Below are 19,282 nucleotides of genomic sequence, written 5' to 3' on the forward strand. Positions count from 1 at the left end.
GCCCTCGGAGCTGGACCTCAGTGTCCGGGCTGAGTGACAGGGGTGCAGATGTTCCTTCAGGTATACTGGGCCAAGGCAGTTTAGGGCTTTAAAGGTCAGCACCAACACTTGTGCTCGGAAACATACTGGGAGCCAATGTAGGTCTTTCAAGACTGGTGTTATGTGGTCTCGGCAGCCGCTCCCAGCCACCAGTCTAGCTGCCGCATTCTGGATTAGTTGTAGTTTCCGGGTCACCTTCAAAGGTAGCCCCATGTACCTTTGCACTGAGCTGTGTGTATAAGCAGCCCCGGGACCGCAAGGCGAAGGGCGGGTTAAAAATAGATGCAAATAAACAAAGCTAGAGACGCCTCCAGGTTTGCTTGCAAGTCAACACACCAAGTTAGGGCCCAGATGACACTGCAAACACACACACACACACACACACACACACACAACTTGGAAGTAGCGTTTGCGCGAGGAAGGTGAGCTTGTCTCCCCGCAAAAGGGCCAACAATGCAGCAGAGAGAGATGGAAGAGAGGCACGCACACCACATGTATATATCTGAAATATACATTCAGTAAAAAGGAGAAAAAAATGTTTTAAAAAGGAAGCAAAAGTGCTAGATAGCCCACTCTAGCAAATTACATACTCATACCCTCCTGCGAACTCGGGTTCGGCTCGGCCAAGGAGGTGGGCGATGAAGTCGGTCTCGCAGCACACGTGGATGTGGCGCTCGTGAGGACAGCAGCGCAGCCCCTCGTAGAGAGCGGCACAGTAGCCCTTCTCTTTGCTGCAGTCCAGCTCGCCAATAAGGATGGTGTAAGCCCGCAGGACTTTGTTCTTGCAGTCAGTGCAAAACCTGTTTGGAAAGGGGAAAGAGGACATGTCATCTATGTAAAGACCTCTCTCTGGTGGAGGATGAAGGATTTGTACACAGGGACAGAGGAAGCTGGATTCAGAGTAGTCCGGCCATCTAGGCCAGCACTGTCAACACTGACTGGCAGCAGCTTTCTTTCTCCAAACCTTCATTAGGCATTACAGAGATGGACCATCTTAAAATATACACAAATTTTAAAATATGTACAAAGAAGCAGCCATGCAAGATTATATAGTAACAAATTTTCGTTTCATTGTCTTCCCGCTAAACTGTGTCATTTACCACTCCAAGAGATACCGTGTTTTCCCCTTTTTAATACGTAGCCATAAAGTAAGCCATGGCAGCATTTTTTAGGAGTTGCTATATCTAAGACACCCCCCGAAAATAAGACATACCTCTCATACCGTGTACAGCGAGACCGCCAAGCGCCCCAGCCAGCCAGCGGAACCCAGCCAGCCAGCAGGGCCTGGAACCAGCTACTGCAGCGGCAAGCCACCTGCCGGAACAGGCGGCTGCAGAGTGGAGCGCTCCGCAGCGCCGAGCACTCAGAGCGCACAGCAGTGCCGAGCGGAGCGCCCAGCCACCCACCTGGCCTCTTCCTGGCCCAGCCGAGGAGGCCTGCCGCCCCCCGCCAGAACAGGCGGCTGCAGAGTGGAGCGCTCCGCAGCGGCGAGTGCTCAGAGCTCACAGCAGTGCCGGGCGGAGCGCCCAGCCAGCGGCCTGGCCTCTTCCTGGCCCGGCCAAGGAGGCCTGCCGCCCCGCCGCCGGAACAGGCGGCTGCAGAGTGGAGCGTTCCGCAGCGCCGAGCGCTCGGAACGTCCAGCAGCACCAGGCGGAGTGCCGAGCCAGAGCGGCGAGGCAGAGCGCATGGCCCAAGGCAGAGCGGCGGCGGGAGCCCCGCTGGCCCTGCCAGGGTGACGGGCGGCGGCGGGAGCCCTGCTGGCCCCTTCCGCGCCGCCGGAACGTTGTGGGCCGCATGGCCCAAGGCAGAGCGGCGGCGGGAGCCCCGCTGGCCCTGCTAGGGTGACGGGCGGCGGCGGGAGCCCTGCTGGCCCCTTCCGCGCCGCCGGAACGTTGTGGGCCGCATGGCCCAAGGCAGAGCGGCGGTGGGAGGCCCGCGGGTCCTTCCGCGGCGCCAGGGCACGAACGGCAGCGGAAGCGCTGCTGGCCCCTTCCGCCCCGCCGGAGCAGCGTGGGCTGCATGGCCCGCCGCCGGAATTTTGTGGGCAGGAAGCGGGAGGCAGGCAGGCGGGCTGGGCGATGGGCCCGTGGCTGCGCTCGGCGGGGCCAGTAGTGAGCTCAACGCTGGCCTGCGCCAGGGGCTCTGGCTCAGTCCGTTGCTGGCGCACGCCGCCTCATCGTGGCCAGGATCTGGGTCATGGTTGGGTGAGTTCCCTCCCCTCCCATAGCGGCACCCGGGACAAGGCTGCCTCTGAGCATGCACAGAGAGACACCCCCTTCACATCCCCCCCGCCAGTCCAGTGCCGGGGAAAAGGGGTCTTGGAAATCTTGGAAAGCCGGGGTGGGTTTATAGCTGGGGATGGGGTGGTCTCTAAGCATGCACAAAGTGCCTCCCTCACCGCTACCTTTGCTCTTTTTTCCGTGTCTCTTTTTAAAAGAAGTTGCTCCCCAGGGTGGGTCCATAATAAAAATCGTAATAAAAAATTAAGACATCCCCTGAAAATAAGACACCTTGTGTTTTTTTGAGAAAAAAAAGTTATAAGACGGTGTCTTAAAAAGGGGGAAACACGGTACTATTGACAGATTCTTAGCTACCCTTGCAGTTACCTCCGGGTTAATACCGGACAGGTAGAATCTGATATTTTCATTGCGCCGTGATGTTAAACCACCCAAAAAGGGGGATAACACGCATTTACGCAGCTAGTTGTACAGTAGACAGTAGAAAATAATGTGTTCTACAGTGTCCGGCACATTCAAATAACATCTGCAATGTCTCTCATTTCTAGGGATGTTTAAATATCTGCCCTTAACAAAAGCTGAGGGGGAAACATTCAGTCGGGCTAGCATACATGCACTGCATTGGGCTGGAATTATTAACTTTGAGAAATAATAATAATAATAATAATAATAATAATATTAATAATAAATAAATAAATTTTTATTTATACCCCGCCCTCCCCAGTCAAAACCGGGCTCAGGGCAGCTCACACCAATAAAATTACAGTAAAACATAAAAAGAAATTGATTAAAATACAGATTAAAATACAGTATTAAAATTTAAAATGCAGCCTGATTTTAAGTTGTCCATAAATCCAAGCCATGAGGGAGGAAAAACACAGGGATCAGACTAAGTCCAACCCAAAGGCCAGGCGGAACCGCTCTGTCTTGCAGGCCCTGCGGAAAGATGACAGGGCCCTGGTCTCCAGTGAAAGAGCGTTCCACCAAGTTGGGGCCTGTGATCCTGTTAAAGGGTGTATTTAAACCATAGACCCTGGGGGAGCAGATTTCACTTACAGGTGACTCAATGTTTTGTTTTTCAATATCCCTTAATCTAATTTGGATATTGTGATAAATATATTGCTCATTAGAATTATACAATAATTCCAAGTAAATACCGAAATATCTAATTTTGCTGGGTATGAGTTGGAGCCATCTTGATTTATAGGAGTCCTTAAGTAAATTGGAAAGCGGACTCAGAGGTTGGGAATGAAAATGGCAACGCAGCCAGTGTTTTATAGTGCTAGTCTACGCCCAATATTCCATCATGTGTATACCTAATTCTGCACACATCGTCTCTCATACTTGATTGACTTTGGGAGCCCGAGGATACGTCTCAAGAAACTTGAGTGTATCTTATCTAAATCACTATGATATGCTTGTATCCATATTGGGATCCCAAAAAGTACCTGGGATGACTTTTAACTTGAAAAATATGAAAGGCAGCTGGTATAAATCGGTTACCTCCAGTTGTAGGACTGGAAGCAGCTCTCCAGGGTTTGGGGCAAGGGACATTCCCAGCCCTACTATGGTAGACCGAGGGCCTTTCACAGACAAAGCAGGGGACAGCTGTGACTAAGCCAAATCTCGGCTTGAGAAGCCAAGAAACAAGGGAGTTTTGTGCACCCACATGGAGCCCCCTAGGCTCCTGCTCCGCTCCTGGAATGGAAAAACCAGGAAGTGTCCATTAAACCATGGTTTCTCATTACATCTGAACCAGGAAACTGTGGCTGCAGACAAACCAAAATACGAAACCACAATGGTGAAAGTTGGCTCCCAGATTCAAAAGCACGATACCAAAACAGATGTCAAAATATTTTAGAAGACGTGATTAAAATCAAATTGTATTGTTTATAGCTAATTGCCAATGCCTATGTTAACCAAACTTTTCGTTTAGTAAGAAAAAAAAAAATAGATAGTCCAGTTAAGGCAACAGGGCTGGGCGAACTCATTGCCCAGAGTTGCTGCCAGTCAGAAGCAACCAGGAGTTCCCTCCTGCACTATATGGCTGCATCTTGAATTTGGGGTGGAACAGACCGCTCCTTTTCCCTTTCTACAATCCCAAATCTTAATTTGCACCCGCATTAACAGCGCCACTGCATCTTTTTGGTTTTGGTTTTTTGTGCACTGCGACAAACACTTATCTATTGCTTTGAAAGAATTTATACATCATTTAATAGTTCAAAAACCTCCTTTTTGCAAAAACAAAAAACAAAACTCAAAGCAAAAGAGACATACACAAAACCTGTTGGAATTAACAGAGTGAAGCTGCGGCATGTCCATTAATTTTCATAGGTATAATCTAGTTTATTCCAAAAACATAAAGAAGTTGGGTTTCAAGAGGGAAAATCTAAATTACAGGAATTTTTGATAGAAAATAGGGAAAAATCATTAGCAAAATTGTATAATTACCTTCTGGAATGGGAACTGAAAGATGAAATAGTAAAGGCAACCATGATAAAGTGGGCCCAAGATATCGGAAGACCCATATACAGTAATCAGTGGGACAAATTATGGAAAGAAGGGATGAGATTTACAGCGTGTGTGGGGATAAAGGAAAATATGCTAAAATTAATGTATAGATGGCATTTGACCCCAGAGAAAGTTGCTAAAATTTATAAGGTAAATTCAAATAAATGTTGGAAATGTCAGGAAAAGATTGGAAATTATTACCATTGTTGGTGGCAGTGCGGTAAAATTAGGGAATTTTGGAATTTGGTATATGAGAAATTTAAAAAGATGCTAAAAATAACATTTGATAAGAAGCCAGAATTATTTCTGCTAAGTATGGTGCCAGAGAATCTCCCAGAAGATAGGAAAAATATTCTCCTTTACTTTTTTTTTAATTCATCTTTATTCATTTTCCACATAAAAGAAACCATACAAAAATACGAAAAATAGGAAAAAAGAGAAAACACAAAAAGAAAACAGAACAAGACAAAAAATGCATCAAAAAGGAGAAAAAAGAAAAAATTATCTAATAATCTTATATCATCATCATATCATTTAGACTCCCCCGGTCCCCCCCCCTTGGTTCCCCATTTCCAGATCCTTATGGAACAGTTTCCACATAATACCAATTATTTTCCAATTGATTAAAATTACCTCTCTAATTATATCCTTTCACTTTTATCTATTAACTCAATTTTTATATACATACATTCTAATTAATTAATTCCCCAACTTAAATTTTCATCAGAAAAGAATTCCCTTTTAATACTTCATTCTTCCCTCCTTCCCCCGGACCCAGGTAACCCAGAAAATCCAGCAAATTCCATAATTCATACCAGTGTCAGACTTTCCCAATCAATCCAGCCTTAAATCACATGAATAAACTTTTTAGCCCACCCCCACCCTTACCGCAAACTTCCCACAATGTTTTGTGAACCCAGCATATTGTTTCCCCATTTTTCTTGCTGCTTCCCAGCACCCTCCTCCCATCCCAGTTTGCCAGTGGTTTCCCAGCACTCCCTCTCTCATTGGGAGTGCAAGGGTCCTCCCTGGTTCTCGGTTGAGGGGTTCTTTAATCAAGTCCAGAATCAGACCCACATCTCTCACTTGTGGGACATTTTGCCATCCTTCTTCCTCCTCTTCTTTGTAACTTTGAAATTCTTCTTGAATGTCATTATTGTCTGTCATTTGTAATTCTTCCTTTATTGTCTCAGAGCTGGTCTGTCCTCTTTCCTCGTCTTTTTCCATGTTGTCACTTGGCTCCTCAAGTCTTTTATGAATTTGTCTCCATTGCGTGTTGTTCTTGTCCAGCTCATCTTTAATGTACAAAAGTTCCAGGTAGACCTTTTGGTAATAGAAATCCTGTGATAGTGTTGGAACTTCCATCGTCATTGCTCTTAAGTCCCGTGGGAAAACAGCAGATAGTGAAGCCGGATGTGGCAGGAATCAAATTACATAGTGGAAACCATTTTAAGTCCCGTCCTGGCTATTCCATTAATCCAAATAAATCATATCATCTCATCATGATATCAACAAAATGTTAAGTCCATTCACTGATCTCTCCAGGAACCAAGGTCCGGTCTCCTGGAGGGTTTCAAAGTCTTATTTCTGACGAATTGGTTGCTCCTCTCCCTTCCCCTGTCAGGGATCGGATTACTGTATTTTAAAGTACTCAATGTGGGAGACCGACTTCCGTTTTTTAAAAATCTCCCACCATGTCCATCTTTAATAAAAAATATTGCCGCTTAAAGTTTTTACTCACGTGTTCTTTTTCCAATCCTTTAATTTACGGAAGGCATCCACTGCTGACTGACTGAAGGATCAGGGCTTCATTTCTGGAGGTGATGAACGTGCCCAAGATGGCTCCCGCAACTACCACTCCGCTAACTCTTGAGAGCTCTACGGGCTTCTCGGGTAGCGAAGGAGCCGCGTTTAGGAGCTCTGCCGGGCCAAAAAGCCCCCGGGAAGCACAACCCGGGGTTTTGGGGGGTCCGCGCGCCCACGCGGGATTCCCCCCCTCCACAAAAGCCAGAAGCCTCGGAGCTCGAGGCTTCTGCGCCCTCTCGCCAGCGCAGTAGACCGGAAGTCCAAAAATATTCTCCTTTACGCATGTGCAGCAGCCAGACTCCTCATCACACAGAACTGGAAAGGGGAAAGAGTCCCGACCATTCTAGAGTGGCAGGAAAAATTAGTAGAATTTATGAATCTTTCAAAAATGACAGCAGCAATTAGAAATATCCCCAAACAGAGTTGCAAAACAGAATGGAAATATGTTGAGGACTATTTGAAAAAAGAAGGGATGAATACTGACTTGATTTGTTTAGATTGAAAGATATGCAGGGAAATATGGAGAACATGTGTAAATAGTAACTTAGATAAAGCAAGATAAGAGAAATTAAGTAAAGGAAAGCGGTGCGCAAACAATAGGAAGCCAAATTTTTAAAGTTTTATTAATGTTTTTCTTTTTTTCCCTTTTCTCTTTTTGTACTATCATTTTGTATTATATATTATTTGATATATTATTTGATTATATTATTGGATTGGATAATTTGTTTTCTTTGATTATTGCCTTTTCTTTTATTATTATTATTTGTCTTTTTTTGCTTTTTGGTTATACGTCTTTGAATGATGTATATGTTTGATTATTATTTCTTTATGTATTAAATTTTCTTTTCTTTATGTAATATTTTAAAGAATCGAAATAAAGTTTGGTTTTTTAAAAAAAAAATTCATAGGTGTAATCTGAGCAGGACTAATGTCGGATACAACCCGCTGTATGTCGTTTTAATGCACCTGGGTCCTACAGGGACCAGCTTCTGCTCATCTTCTTCACCCACCATGCTTTTAAGCAGGGGTCTCATCCAGTCTCAGACTGTGCCGGATGTAAAAGAAGAATTGTTAGGGCGCTTCCAGGCAGCCGCTATTGTCAGGCTGGATTCAAACCACATACTGGAAAAAATTGGATTATACCACTGAAGCTGATTTGGAGCTTGTGCATAATTCACCTTTTAAAACATTGCAGACTTTTTACATTAAGTACAATGACAAAAAGCAGTATTTATTTATTACATTTACAGCCCACTTTCCCCCCAGAGAGCTCAAGGTGGCCTTTATGCTTCTGCTTCCTCCCCATTTTCTCCCCACAGCAAACCTGTGAGGTAAATTAGGCTGAGAATGAACAGCTAGGTCCGAGGTAACCCAGTGAGCGCTTTGGGGCTGAGCCGGGATTTGAACCCTGGTCTCCCAGGTCTCGGTCTAATGCTCTCTAACCACTGCACCACATTGGCACCACAGGGAAATGCTTTATACAACGCAGTATAACTTCAGTGCAAGCTTTGTGCAAACAGATCAGGACAAATGCTGAACAGTCAAGCTGTCTGGGAGCCTCATTCCCCCCTCTCCCTCAGCGGTGTGCTCCTCCAGGAAGGGCCCCGTAAGCTCCTTAGCTGCTGATGCAAAAATGTTACATGAACTCTAAGGAGCTTCAGAAACTGGCCGAGATTTCACACGTGCATATAAGCCGTTTAAAAAACAACAAAAACCCAACTTTGCTGGACAGAGAGTTAAGAAACTCGAGCGCCACTCTAGGAAAATACACTTTTCCATTTGCTCACCTGTGTTTCCGGAGGTAAGTTTCTAATGTTTCTAACAGACAGCTGGAGTCGATTAAAACTACTTCGTCTCTGCACTCCTGAGACATCAGCTCCCACACGTCCATCCAGCAACCCCTGCAGGGGAGGAGGGGAAAGCGGTGCGGGTTAAAGCAGAACGAAGCCGCCCCAAGTGTGGAGGGCTGGAGGCAACGGGAACACGTTTACCTGGCTGCTCCTTGGAAAGGTCCATAGTAGAAAGTGATCCTACACCTGCTCTCCTTCCTGTCGTCTTCACTACTTCTTTTATCTGCACCTAACTTCTCTGCACTCAGGGCGCTACCGTTCCCTTCGCTGCAGCACACAGTGTTAAGACAAGAATTTAGCGGCTACGTCAGTGGGCACAACAACTCTCCTGACCCTTAGGAGCACCATTCAAAGTGCTGCTACTGCTGACCCTTAAAAGCCCTAAATGGCTTCACCCCCATCATCCAGCCCGGACACTGCTATCCAGCTCCAAGGGCCTTTTGGCATTTCCCTCACTGTAATATGTGTTTTTAACTTGGTATTTTTACTTTATGAACCACCCTGAGATCTTGTTATGAAGGGCAGTATATAAATCTAATAAATAATAATAATAACCACCACCAGGGAGAGGGCATTCTCAGCTGGGGCGCCCGTCCTGTGGAATGCCCTCCCAGCAGACATCTGAAGGCAGCCCTGTATAGCAAAGTTTTCAATATTTGATGTTTTATGTATTCATATCTGTTCGAAACTGCCCCAAGTGACTGGGGCAACGCAGCCAGATAGGCGGGGTATAAACAATAAAATAATAATAGTTGTTGTTGTTGTTGTTGTTGTTGTTGTTGTTAGTTTGCCCAGCTCTTGGGGTCCAGGGAAAGCAAGGGAACCTCATTCATTCATTCCCACATTGAATGGAATGATTTCCTTCCAACCCAGGAGCAAGCCGTAAGATCGAATGCAGTCTTACACACTTGGTGCCTTGCAGATGTTTTGGAAGACAGCTGCCAATAGAGCAGTGTTTGGGATTGCCAATCTCACCTGTCCCAGCCAGCACCGGGAACTGTAATCTGAGAGCACCAGGTTGTGGGAGGCTGACCTAGCAACATAGAGGTATTTGGGATACTTTTGAAGAGGAGGTGGAACAAACACCAAAGACCTACTTTTCCGGGAGCTTGTTAGAGGTCTGCTGCAACAGCCTCGGTGGCTATGCTCTGTGTTCACTGTGGGAGGCCATACGCCTCAGAGGACCAGTTGCTGGGAATCGCAACCGGGGAGGAGTGAGCTGCTACACTCTGGTCCTGCTTTTGGCTTCCCGGAAGAGGCATCTGGTTAGCAACTACGGAGAAAGGACGCAGGACCAAATGGGCCCCCAGCAGGACTCTTCCCAAGACTTTGCTCTGATTCAGCAGAGCTTCTCTTATACTCTTATTTTGGATGAATAAGCAAAACAGCTCAAGTCAGGCTTTCCAGATTCAGCTTGTCTTTCTAGAGTCACATTTGCCAGAGGGGGCCAGTTTCTACTTAGGTTTTTATTATGATTTATTAAATTCTATCCCACCCTGCCACCCAAAAGCTAGAAGGTGGGCCCCGCCTGGTGGGGTGGATTTATTAAATTTGTATACTGCCCTCCATCCATAGAGCGGTTCACAACATAAAGCTTACATTATAGTGAGACGGACTGCTTTGCTTTTCATACCCGCCACTTTTAGGGTGTCCCAGAACTATTCTGGGTACTTTAACAGAGCATCCGTGTATAGGGATGCTTCTTAAATTGTGTGTTAAACCTTGCACATTTCAGCTACCCTGCTTCTTTCACCCTTGCTGCCCTGCTTGCAGCAGCTTACAAAGCCACTTGACTGGGAAGGTGCTCCCCCTCCTGCTCGTGGAAGAGCCCCCTTTCTGGCTTCTGCACAGAGGGACACTGCTTCTGAAGAACTTACCCCAAGGGCTTGGGTTTGTGCGTGTCCAAGGAGTGCAGCTGGCACCGCTTGTTCTTCTTACTTTTCGGAATCGCATCAATCATTTCATTTAACTTGGACCTTTAAAAAAAAAATCACCACAGAGAGGTATAGAAGATATTGCAGAAGCCCGCTGCGCAATTAACTTGCAGCCGAATATTAGCGTTTTACAAGGTGCTGCTGCTCACGAGTTAAAACTTTAGAAGGTTGCAAAGCAAAATCCTATAAAAACATTAAGACTGTTGGCAGATTTGATTTCCTTCCTCCCACGTTTCTTTTAACAAGGTTTGTGGTAACGTGGAGGCGGGCTTTTTCACTGGCGGCACCAGTATCCTATAAGGCCCGCCCTGCTGAAATACGAGAGTCCCTGACCCCCATCAATATGGGCATTCTGCCGGCTCCTGCAAGTGCACCTCTTTAGGAAAGCCCTCTCCGGAACTGAACTTCTGGTTTCATCGCTGTGTTTTAATTGTCGGGCTTTTGAATTGCTTGTTTGGTTGCCTATTTTAATTAAGGATTTAATTAATGTTTATTATGTATTTTAATTACAGACTGGTTTTGCCATTTTAAACTGCTCAGAAGCCATTCTGGCATATAAGCAGCATATAAATTAATAACAAATTAGTAACAGCAACAAATTATTGTTGTTAGTAATAATAGCAGTAGTTCCTTCCATCCATGATCTGCTTTTACACCAGGCATGGAGAATCAACAGCCTTCCAGATCTTGCTGGACTCCATCCCATCGTCAGCCCTAGAAAGCAGTCATTAGGTCAATGACCAGTGATGATAGGAGCTGCACTCCAAGATGAGACTCTTAATCTTAGGGTCACGGGTTCGAGCTTCATGTTGGGCAACAAGATTTTTTGCATTGCAGGGGGTTGGACTAGATGACCCTCGGGGTCCCTCCCAATTCTATGATTCTGCCCTAAGCCAGCCCACAAACTAGTGACCGCCACACTGCCCCCTTCAGCGTACCCGTGCACGTAGAACAGCGTGTAGAGCTTCTTTGCATCCCTCATGCAGCTGGGAGTGACAGAGAGGACTCCCTTGGACCCGACAGTGAGGGGTTCGAGGGCAGGATTCCCCGACTCCACGAGCTGAGAGAAGAGGCGCTCCACGCTCCGGCGGCAGCCAACGCACGGTACAAGCTGAGAGAGAGCACTCAAGACTTCGCGCGATGTCACCATCATGGCAATATTCAGGTCCTGCTGCTTGAGCATGCTGTGCCGCTAGAGAAAGAGAGAAATGAGCTTCTTCTCTCTGTTTTTGTAAAGGCCTGATTAAATTTATTCTGTTGCATTTATATCACCCCTTTTCGTTCTGCATCTCCTTGGCATCTTCACAACAACCCAGTGAGGTAGGACAGGCCGAGAGGGAGTGACTGACCCCAGGTCACCAAGTTGAGCTTCATGGTCAAGAGGGGATTTTGAACCCAGCCTCCCAGGTCCCTCTGATACTAACCACTACACTGCAATGCAGAACTCTATACAGTGGTACCTCGGTTTAAGTACACAGTTGGTTCCGGAAGTCTGTACTTAACCTGAAGCGAACTTTCCCACTGAAAGTAATGGAAAGTGGATTAATCCGTTCCAGACGGGTCCGCGGAGTACTTAAACTGAAAGTACTCAAGCCGAAGTGTACTTAAACCGAGGTATGAGTGTACACAGAAGCTGCACTCTCTTCAAAAATGTATCTCTTTGGCTCCACAGTAAACAAAGTAGGATCCAAAGAGCGCAGGGTGTTTCTTGTTATATCCTACCTATATTCAGTATATTGTATTGCATTTAACTGACCTGCTTGTTTTTTATCTTTTACCCCTGCCTCACAAACTGCTTTTTTTTTCATTTGCATGTTAAAAACTCAGTGCCGTTAGCGGAAGAGTTTCAGAGAAGGGCGATCGGTTGAAACACCTTTTGTAAAGAGACATGGGCCCCATCCACATGATACCTTTAAAGCAGTATCATCTCACTTTAAACAGCTGTTGCTTCCCCCAAAGGATTCTGGGGACTGTAGTTTGTTACAGGCACTGAGAGTTGTTAGGAGACCCCTAATTCCTGTCCTCATGTGAAGCTACAATTCCTAGAGGGGTTTAACAAGCAATCCCTCTCCCGATGGAACTCTGGAAAATCCCAAAATTACCTCTATGCAGTGACTACATAAATAAGCCATGGCAATCAGCTTTAATGCCAAAAATAATTTATTGTTTAAGATCAAAAGAAGCAGGATATAGACATAACAAATTTCTGAAAGTATGGCCTCTGCTTATACTGAGTAACCTTTACCTCTCTAATATTCCATGTGGTTTTGATATGTTTCATGAGATTAAACTTATTTTTTTAATGTTAGAAAAGCACATGCTGCTAAAGCCAATTCAACGTTAAGTAAGAAAAATAAAGAATGGATAGGGTTTTTTAAATATCAGCACAAGCTAAGATTTTTTTTTACACCCCCCCCCCTGACTGTAGCACAGTAAGTTTGCAATTGTGAAAGAAATATTTTTCTTTTCTTAATCTTTGTTTTGGTGTTGCGGTTATGATAAAATTGTAATCGCGGCAGAAATGTTTTGTGGGGTTTTTTTCTGCTGCTGCTGTCAAACCAACTAAACATGCCATGGCATTTGTGCAATAAAGCAACAAACAATTAAACGAATGCACAATTTAAACAAAAATGAAAAATGAAAAAAATCTTAGAAGAGCAATCACGTTGCTGGGGACATTTTGGTGCTCGGCTTTCAAGGTGCATGGCAGCAACCTACCTGGATGAACTGCTTTAACTGCGCCCCACTGTTCTGATGCCCATCAAGGTTAAGCACGTTGTCAGGAAACTCCATCACCATCTGCAAGAAAAAAGAAGGCACAGGAGTGAGGCCTCCAGGTGTCACACATCCAGCCAGATATTGCCAGAGGGGTGCAGGGGGGAGGAAATCAGAAAAAAAGTTGTAAGCAGTGTGAAAAGGGCAAAACTTGAGATGATATGTGTCAGGGGGCCTTCCTCTGGGGAACCTCCCCCTCTCCTGCTCACCAGCACTTCGCCCAATGAGAGCAGCAGCAGCAGGTCAGGTGAGGGGAATCAGGAAGTCAGCGGGACGGAGGTGTCAGGGCTCAGTGATGTTGGAGAGCCTTTGCAACGCCCTGGCCAACAGGTGGAGGGGAACATGCAGCCCCCTTCCGGCACCCGAATTAAGGCACGCCCCCAAACGTAAGGTCAGGAGAAGGCGTTTCGGGGTGCCCAAGCTCTTGTTCTGGTCACGCAGCCGGAAACGTCCACTCCCGGATTCTGCGAGTGACTGAGAGGTCATGTTTTCTGCTCTCTCTGCACTGTAAATACTATGCACAATAAAACTCTTAAAAACAGAGCGGACTTGAGCGTCTTTACTCAAGAGTAGCCGCAACAGCACCCTTACAATAGGGAATAGTGCATTTAGCAATGATCTTGATTTTAAGCAAAAGTTATTTTCAAAGTCTGAGCATATATTGCAGCAGTCTTATCAGACTCAGGATCCACCTTTTAGCCAAACATGCATTTGGGGACCCACTTCCTAATACGTTGTCATATACCTGCCTGGTGGTAGTGCTCTTGTTGCTACCCACCTTGGATCACGCCATAACCTGTGGTAGGTCCCAACTCACTAACTGAAGTGGTCTACTGCACTTCAAAGCACATCCAGCATTCTCCTGACCTTCTAAACCTTTTTTTAAAAAAAGTTCTATAATGCTTAATAGCAGTTTTCTATTGCCTCTGCAGCGCCCTCTGATGTCACATTTCAACAACGCATTTTTAACATTATAAATGACAAGTGTAGATCTGCCCCTGGTTCTCACTTTCTAGAGATCCTTTAGATGCAACTCCCCTCAAATTTTACATCATCAAGATCTGCTGCACTGGACAGCATTTATGCTCCTAGGAAGGTAGGCAGCAGCCTTACACAGAGTCAGCCCACTGGTCCATCTGGCTCAGGAATGTGTGCTGTCAGACCACAGCTTCCATCATCCTCAATCATTGGCTACATCAGCTAAGGATGATGGGAGGTATAGTCCTACCCAAGACTGAAGAACTCTGATCTACACTGACTGGAGGCAGTTCTCCAGGGATTCAGACTGGGGACATTCTCAGCCTTGTCGATTATGGGGACAGAATGCGGGACCTTCTGCATGCAAAGCAGATGCCCTACTATCGCACTGCAACTTGTTCCTAACCAGGTTCAGTCCTCATGGTTCAGCATTAAGGACACTGGCATCCGTCTGTCTTGAAAGATAGTGGAGCGTGCCTGTGGGGGTGAAGCCAAACTGCTGGAGAATCACAGCAGCTGCTGTGGCTGCGGAGATCCATCATGCTGCATTTTTGCTGCATTTGTAGCACCAAAGTGACACCTCTGGGGTGCAAGCCTGGGCACTGTGTATGGAGGTCCTGGGCTGCCCAGATGACAAGACACACCCCCTCTCAGCCTTGCAGATGTGGTCCAAAGGGAAGCAGAGCAATATGTCTGGCACCACCTTGGCTGCAGGAGTTGCCGGAAGGAGGTGTACCATCCAACCATCTTAGGGACTCCGCTCCCAATTTGTGGAGGGTTTGCTCCTTAGCCTTTTCTTCTCCCAAAGATGTCCCACGAGGCAGCGGAGATTTAGGATCAGAGTTTTTCATCTCCAGGTGGATGAGCCTCATCTGCCCCCCACTTCCCTCTACAGCACGTGCAGAAACTGCCTTCTTGACTGCTGGACCCACTATTGGTCTCATCTGCTCCATCAGCCAGAACCTGTCTTCGCAGGTAGGGGAAGTCCCTAACTCACCGAGGGTTTGAGACCCATCGGCTACTCTCATCTGGTTTAGCCGGCCAGTTAAACAGGAACAATGGAAACTGCCTTGTACCAAGACAGACCATGGGTCTATCTAGCTCAGTACTGTCAACACTGACTGGCAGTGGCTCTCCAGGGCTGCAGGCAGGGAGTCTTTTCTTAGCCCTACCTGGAGATGCTGGGGATTGAACCTGGGACCTTTTGCATGCAAAGCAGGTGCTCTAACCCCTAAGCTACAGTCCTTCTGCTTATCAAAGGGCTTGTGCAATTCCTAAGTAGTCAGCAGCCTCCAAACGCCACGCAAGAGTAAGTGATCCAACGGCTTAATTACAGCAACAAAATTACAGAGCGGGAATCACGCACGTGTGACAGCTTAATGGTGGGGGAGAAGCCAATTCTCCCAAAGTGCCAATTTAGGAGCGCATTAATTAAAAACAAGTGACTCCAAGGTACAATGTTTTCTGCTCCTGTAGCCTTGCGTGAGGAGGGTGGGGGAACGGCTGGGAGCAAGGACTACCCTGCAGATTTACACTAATTGGCACAGCGCTTTTGTGACACTTCCGGATTCAATTCCTTCTTGGTAAATCTACACCCAACAAGGGCTGGCAGGTCTACCTTGTGAGGCACGGAAACGGGCATCCCCTGAGAATCTCTCACTTTTGAGCTCTTGGCAAACACAAGCTGGAAGAGTGTGCAGAAGCCTCCTACTCTAGCAGAGAATGTGTGAAGGAGGCTTCTGCATATCAGAAGTTTGGACTACAGAAGTCCTGAACACGCAAGGTACAACTGTGGCTCCCTTCTCCAAGGACCCTCCACCCCCTTATGCCTTAATTTGGATGGTAACACTGTCTGCGTAATGGATCCGGCACACTTTCATTTCCCCGTCGCCTTTCAAAGGAAACCCCCAGGAACTTCTGAATTTGGGGGGGTGGCATTAATTGGGGGTGGCATTAATGAAAACAAACATCCCAAAGCCAGTTCTGCACAGGTGGCTCTTGAGAACCAGAATGAACCAGAACTACAGAACCAGAAAGAATCAAAGTGCTTTTTAATAGGGTGCATGTGGGGGTTCTTTTTTGGATGGGGGGTTCACAAAATTAAGATCTAGCTTCAAACTTGGGCACTTAAAAATTAAAAAAACTCTGCAATTCAGTTAACACCTTTAACACATTTCTCTTTAGTGGAGTGTCTGGTGGCCCCTTTTTAGGTGTAACAGGTGAAAGCAAAGCGGCCTGGCTTTTGTTATTTTCATTTTCCAAACAAAAATCATGATAGCCATGTTCAAAAATCTGACAGGCTGTCACATGGATGATGGGGCAAGTTTGTTTCCTGCTGGTCCAGAGGGTAGGACCCAAATGAATGGAATCAGATTGCTACAAAGGAGATTCCGACTCAACCTTAGAAAGAACTTTTGGATGGTAAGAGCTGTTCAACAGCGGAAGGTGGTGGGCTCCCCTTCACTGGAGGTTTTTAAAGAGAGGTTTGATGGTCACCTGTCAGGGATTAATTAGCTGTGATTCCTGCATTGCAAGGGGTTGAACTAGATGACCCTTGGTTCCCTTCCAACTGTACAATTCTTTATTCTATATAGCTATGGGTAGTGTTAAACCAGCCTGGCTAAAAATGAGTTCTCTTTCATTTTCTCTTCTCTGTGTACTTTGGCTCAGCATTTGTTCAAAGAGGTCCAAAAGTTACCCTACGCAGACAGCATTCCACGTGCTTTGCAACTGTGGCATAACAGTGACAACTAGTCGGTGTGCAGGTCTGCGCTCCTGCCTTGTGAAATATAACTTTTAATTACCACCCTGCACTGTCTCTTGCCACTACAGCACATGCCCACATCCGAAATAGCCCTGCCTTGGTTATGAGCATGCAAGAATATTCTTAGCATTTGTCCTTCTAGATTTCACAGCACCGCACCCCGTTATTTCGCTCAAAGTTCACACATCACAGTAAGCCGCAAACCATGGTTTACTGAGCATAAGCAAAACTGCACCCTCTTCATCCTCCCCATTCATACTGGGACCCAATTTCGAACTTAGCGACCTGCCTGAACCAAGGGCTGTGGTTTGTTCTGCTCTTAAGAAACCATGATCTATAGCTAAGGAAAGGTTTGTTCTGCAACATGGTTTCATGGGAGCAAAACCGAACCAATATCCCAGGTCCAAATAAGAAGGAGCAGTAGAGGCCTCTTGGGCACATACGTAGCCAACTGGACTGGAGTCTCCTACTTTCATTGCCTTCCCCTCTCTGTGGTGCAACTGTCCTCTGAAATGCACTGGGTGGTTAACTGGGAGAAGAACCATTTCAGTAGTGGCACCTTGATGTTGGAACAACCTTCCAAAGGAGATCCCCCCCCCCCGGATGCCTACCTTGAGGCTAGGGATGGGAGAGAAATTTGACCTGGTTTGAATCTAAATGGGACTCTACCTCAGGCTTCCTCAACCTCGGCCCTCCAGATGTTTTTGGCCAAAACTCCCATGATCCCTAGCCAGCAGGACCCGTGGTCAGGGATGATGAGAACTGTAGTCTCAAAACATCTGGAGGGCTGAGGTTGCTCTACCGCAGGCATCCCCCAAACTTCGGCCTACAATTCTCATCATCCCTGACCACTGGTCCTGTTAGCTAGGGATCATGGGAGTTGTAGGCCAAAACATCTGGAGGGCCGCAGTTTGGGGGTGCCTGCTCTACCTAATTTGCACTTCCTGAAACAACGCACCAACTCAGATATTCATCACAACTTGCCACTTCACCAAATTTTAAAATGCAGTTCCCCAACCAAGTCATGCACAAAAATGCACATGGTAGGTCAGATGTACATTTTTAGAAGCACGTATTAGTGAAATTAATGTACAAAAATACCTTGTATGGGGGGGGGGGAGAACGTCTAACAAAAATTATAATATTAAGCAAAGTTGCATACGAAGACATGTGCATTAGAAATTCAGACGCAAACATTGAAGAATTTTCATAGTCATTTTCATGAAGATCTAAAAATAAACAAAATTCTGAAGAGCTGAATTTAAGACTGGAAGAAAAAGAAGAAATCGAAATGGAGAGATTTGCTTGTCCCTATTTGGTTTCATTTTTCATCACAAAGTCAAAGACCATTTTATGTCCCCAGAGCTTCTCATCTAATCTGGTTTCTTAAAATTATATATATATATATATATATATATATATTGCTGTTTTTATACTACACTCTAGATTCACTGCTTGTGTGTTTATTGTATATCTGGCTTATGTGGAAAGCCACTCAGTGTTTGGAGGGCAAGGGGCAGAAATCCCCAGAATGAATTTATGGAAGGTGAGGAGTACACTTTACCAATCCCCAACTCCACTCCAGATCTCCCTCTTCAAAGCCAACCACAGAAAACCTTATCTTGCAAGTGGTGGGCTTGATCCTGCAGAAGGTCAGAGGTCACTGAGAAGAGAAGAATGACTCATGCTCCCAGAAGGCAAAGGAGTGAACTTTGGTCCAATCCAACATTCCCGCTGCCTTATGAGCACAAACACAGACTCCTTTGGTTTGAAAAGGATCTTTTCTGTCCTTTAAACTGTGAGGTTGGGGGAACCTGTTTCCACCAGCACCCGGATGTTGCTGGGGGTTCCCAACTCAGCCCCAGCCAGTGTGGCTACGGGACAGGAATGATGGGAGCTTTTCTTAAATATCTGCTTAACCCTTTCTCTAGCCCTATGCAACGTACACAGAAGTATTTAAAAGCTCTTCCATAGAGACAGTGTTAGAAACTCAGATATATAAGCTAATCGCCAAATAGCACCTTAAACCTAGGTAACAGTCACCACTATGGAATGCCTAGGTGCCTTTTTTCCAATGAAATTTATTAATTAATTTGTTGTTGTTGATAGTTTCATTTATATACCGCTTTATATTTTAAAGAAAAAATCTCAAGCGGTTTACAATACATCAAAACATCAAATAATACAAATTCAAGCTTCAAGGAAAATATTTCAGATCCTTCTATAAGTGACTTTTGGCTTTCCCCCTATTTATTTGCCTACTTAATTTATAGAGCTGACCAGTGTGGTGTAGTGGTTAGTGTCTGACTAGGACCTGGGAGATCAGGGTTCAAATCCCCACTCAGTACTGGAGCTCGCTGGGTGACCTTGGAGTCAGTCACAGCCCCT

General features: G+C 45.9%; 1 protein-coding gene across 5 annotated transcripts in view; it reads right to left on the reverse strand.

The window, feature by feature from the left end:
* Positions 1-19,282, reverse strand: part of GGNBP2 (gametogenetin binding protein 2) — a 36,922-nt gene that overhangs the window by 10,071 nt on the left and 7,569 nt on the right. For 2 of the 5 annotated variants that reach the window (XM_088657489.1, XM_088657487.1), the window contains exons 3-8: positions 13,096-13,176; positions 11,316-11,569; positions 10,321-10,419; positions 8,585-8,710; positions 8,381-8,494; positions 630-839 (exon numbers count right to left, since the gene is read on the reverse strand). In XM_088657489.1, the coding sequence (XP_088513615.1) occupies positions 630-839; positions 8,381-8,494; positions 8,585-8,710; positions 10,321-10,419; positions 11,316-11,569; positions 13,096-13,176 (884 nt within the window). The remainder of the gene's footprint in view (positions 1-629; positions 840-8,380; positions 8,495-8,584; positions 8,711-10,320; positions 10,420-11,315; positions 11,570-13,095; positions 13,177-19,282) is intronic. The other 3 variants (XM_088657488.1, XM_035139418.3, XM_035139417.3) reach the window with 3 other exon arrangements.

This window comes from Zootoca vivipara, chromosome 14, assembly GCF_965207765.1.
Source record: "Zootoca vivipara chromosome 14, rZooViv2.hap1.1, whole genome shotgun sequence".
Taxonomy (NCBI): domain Eukaryota; kingdom Metazoa; phylum Chordata; class Lepidosauria; order Squamata; family Lacertidae; genus Zootoca; species Zootoca vivipara.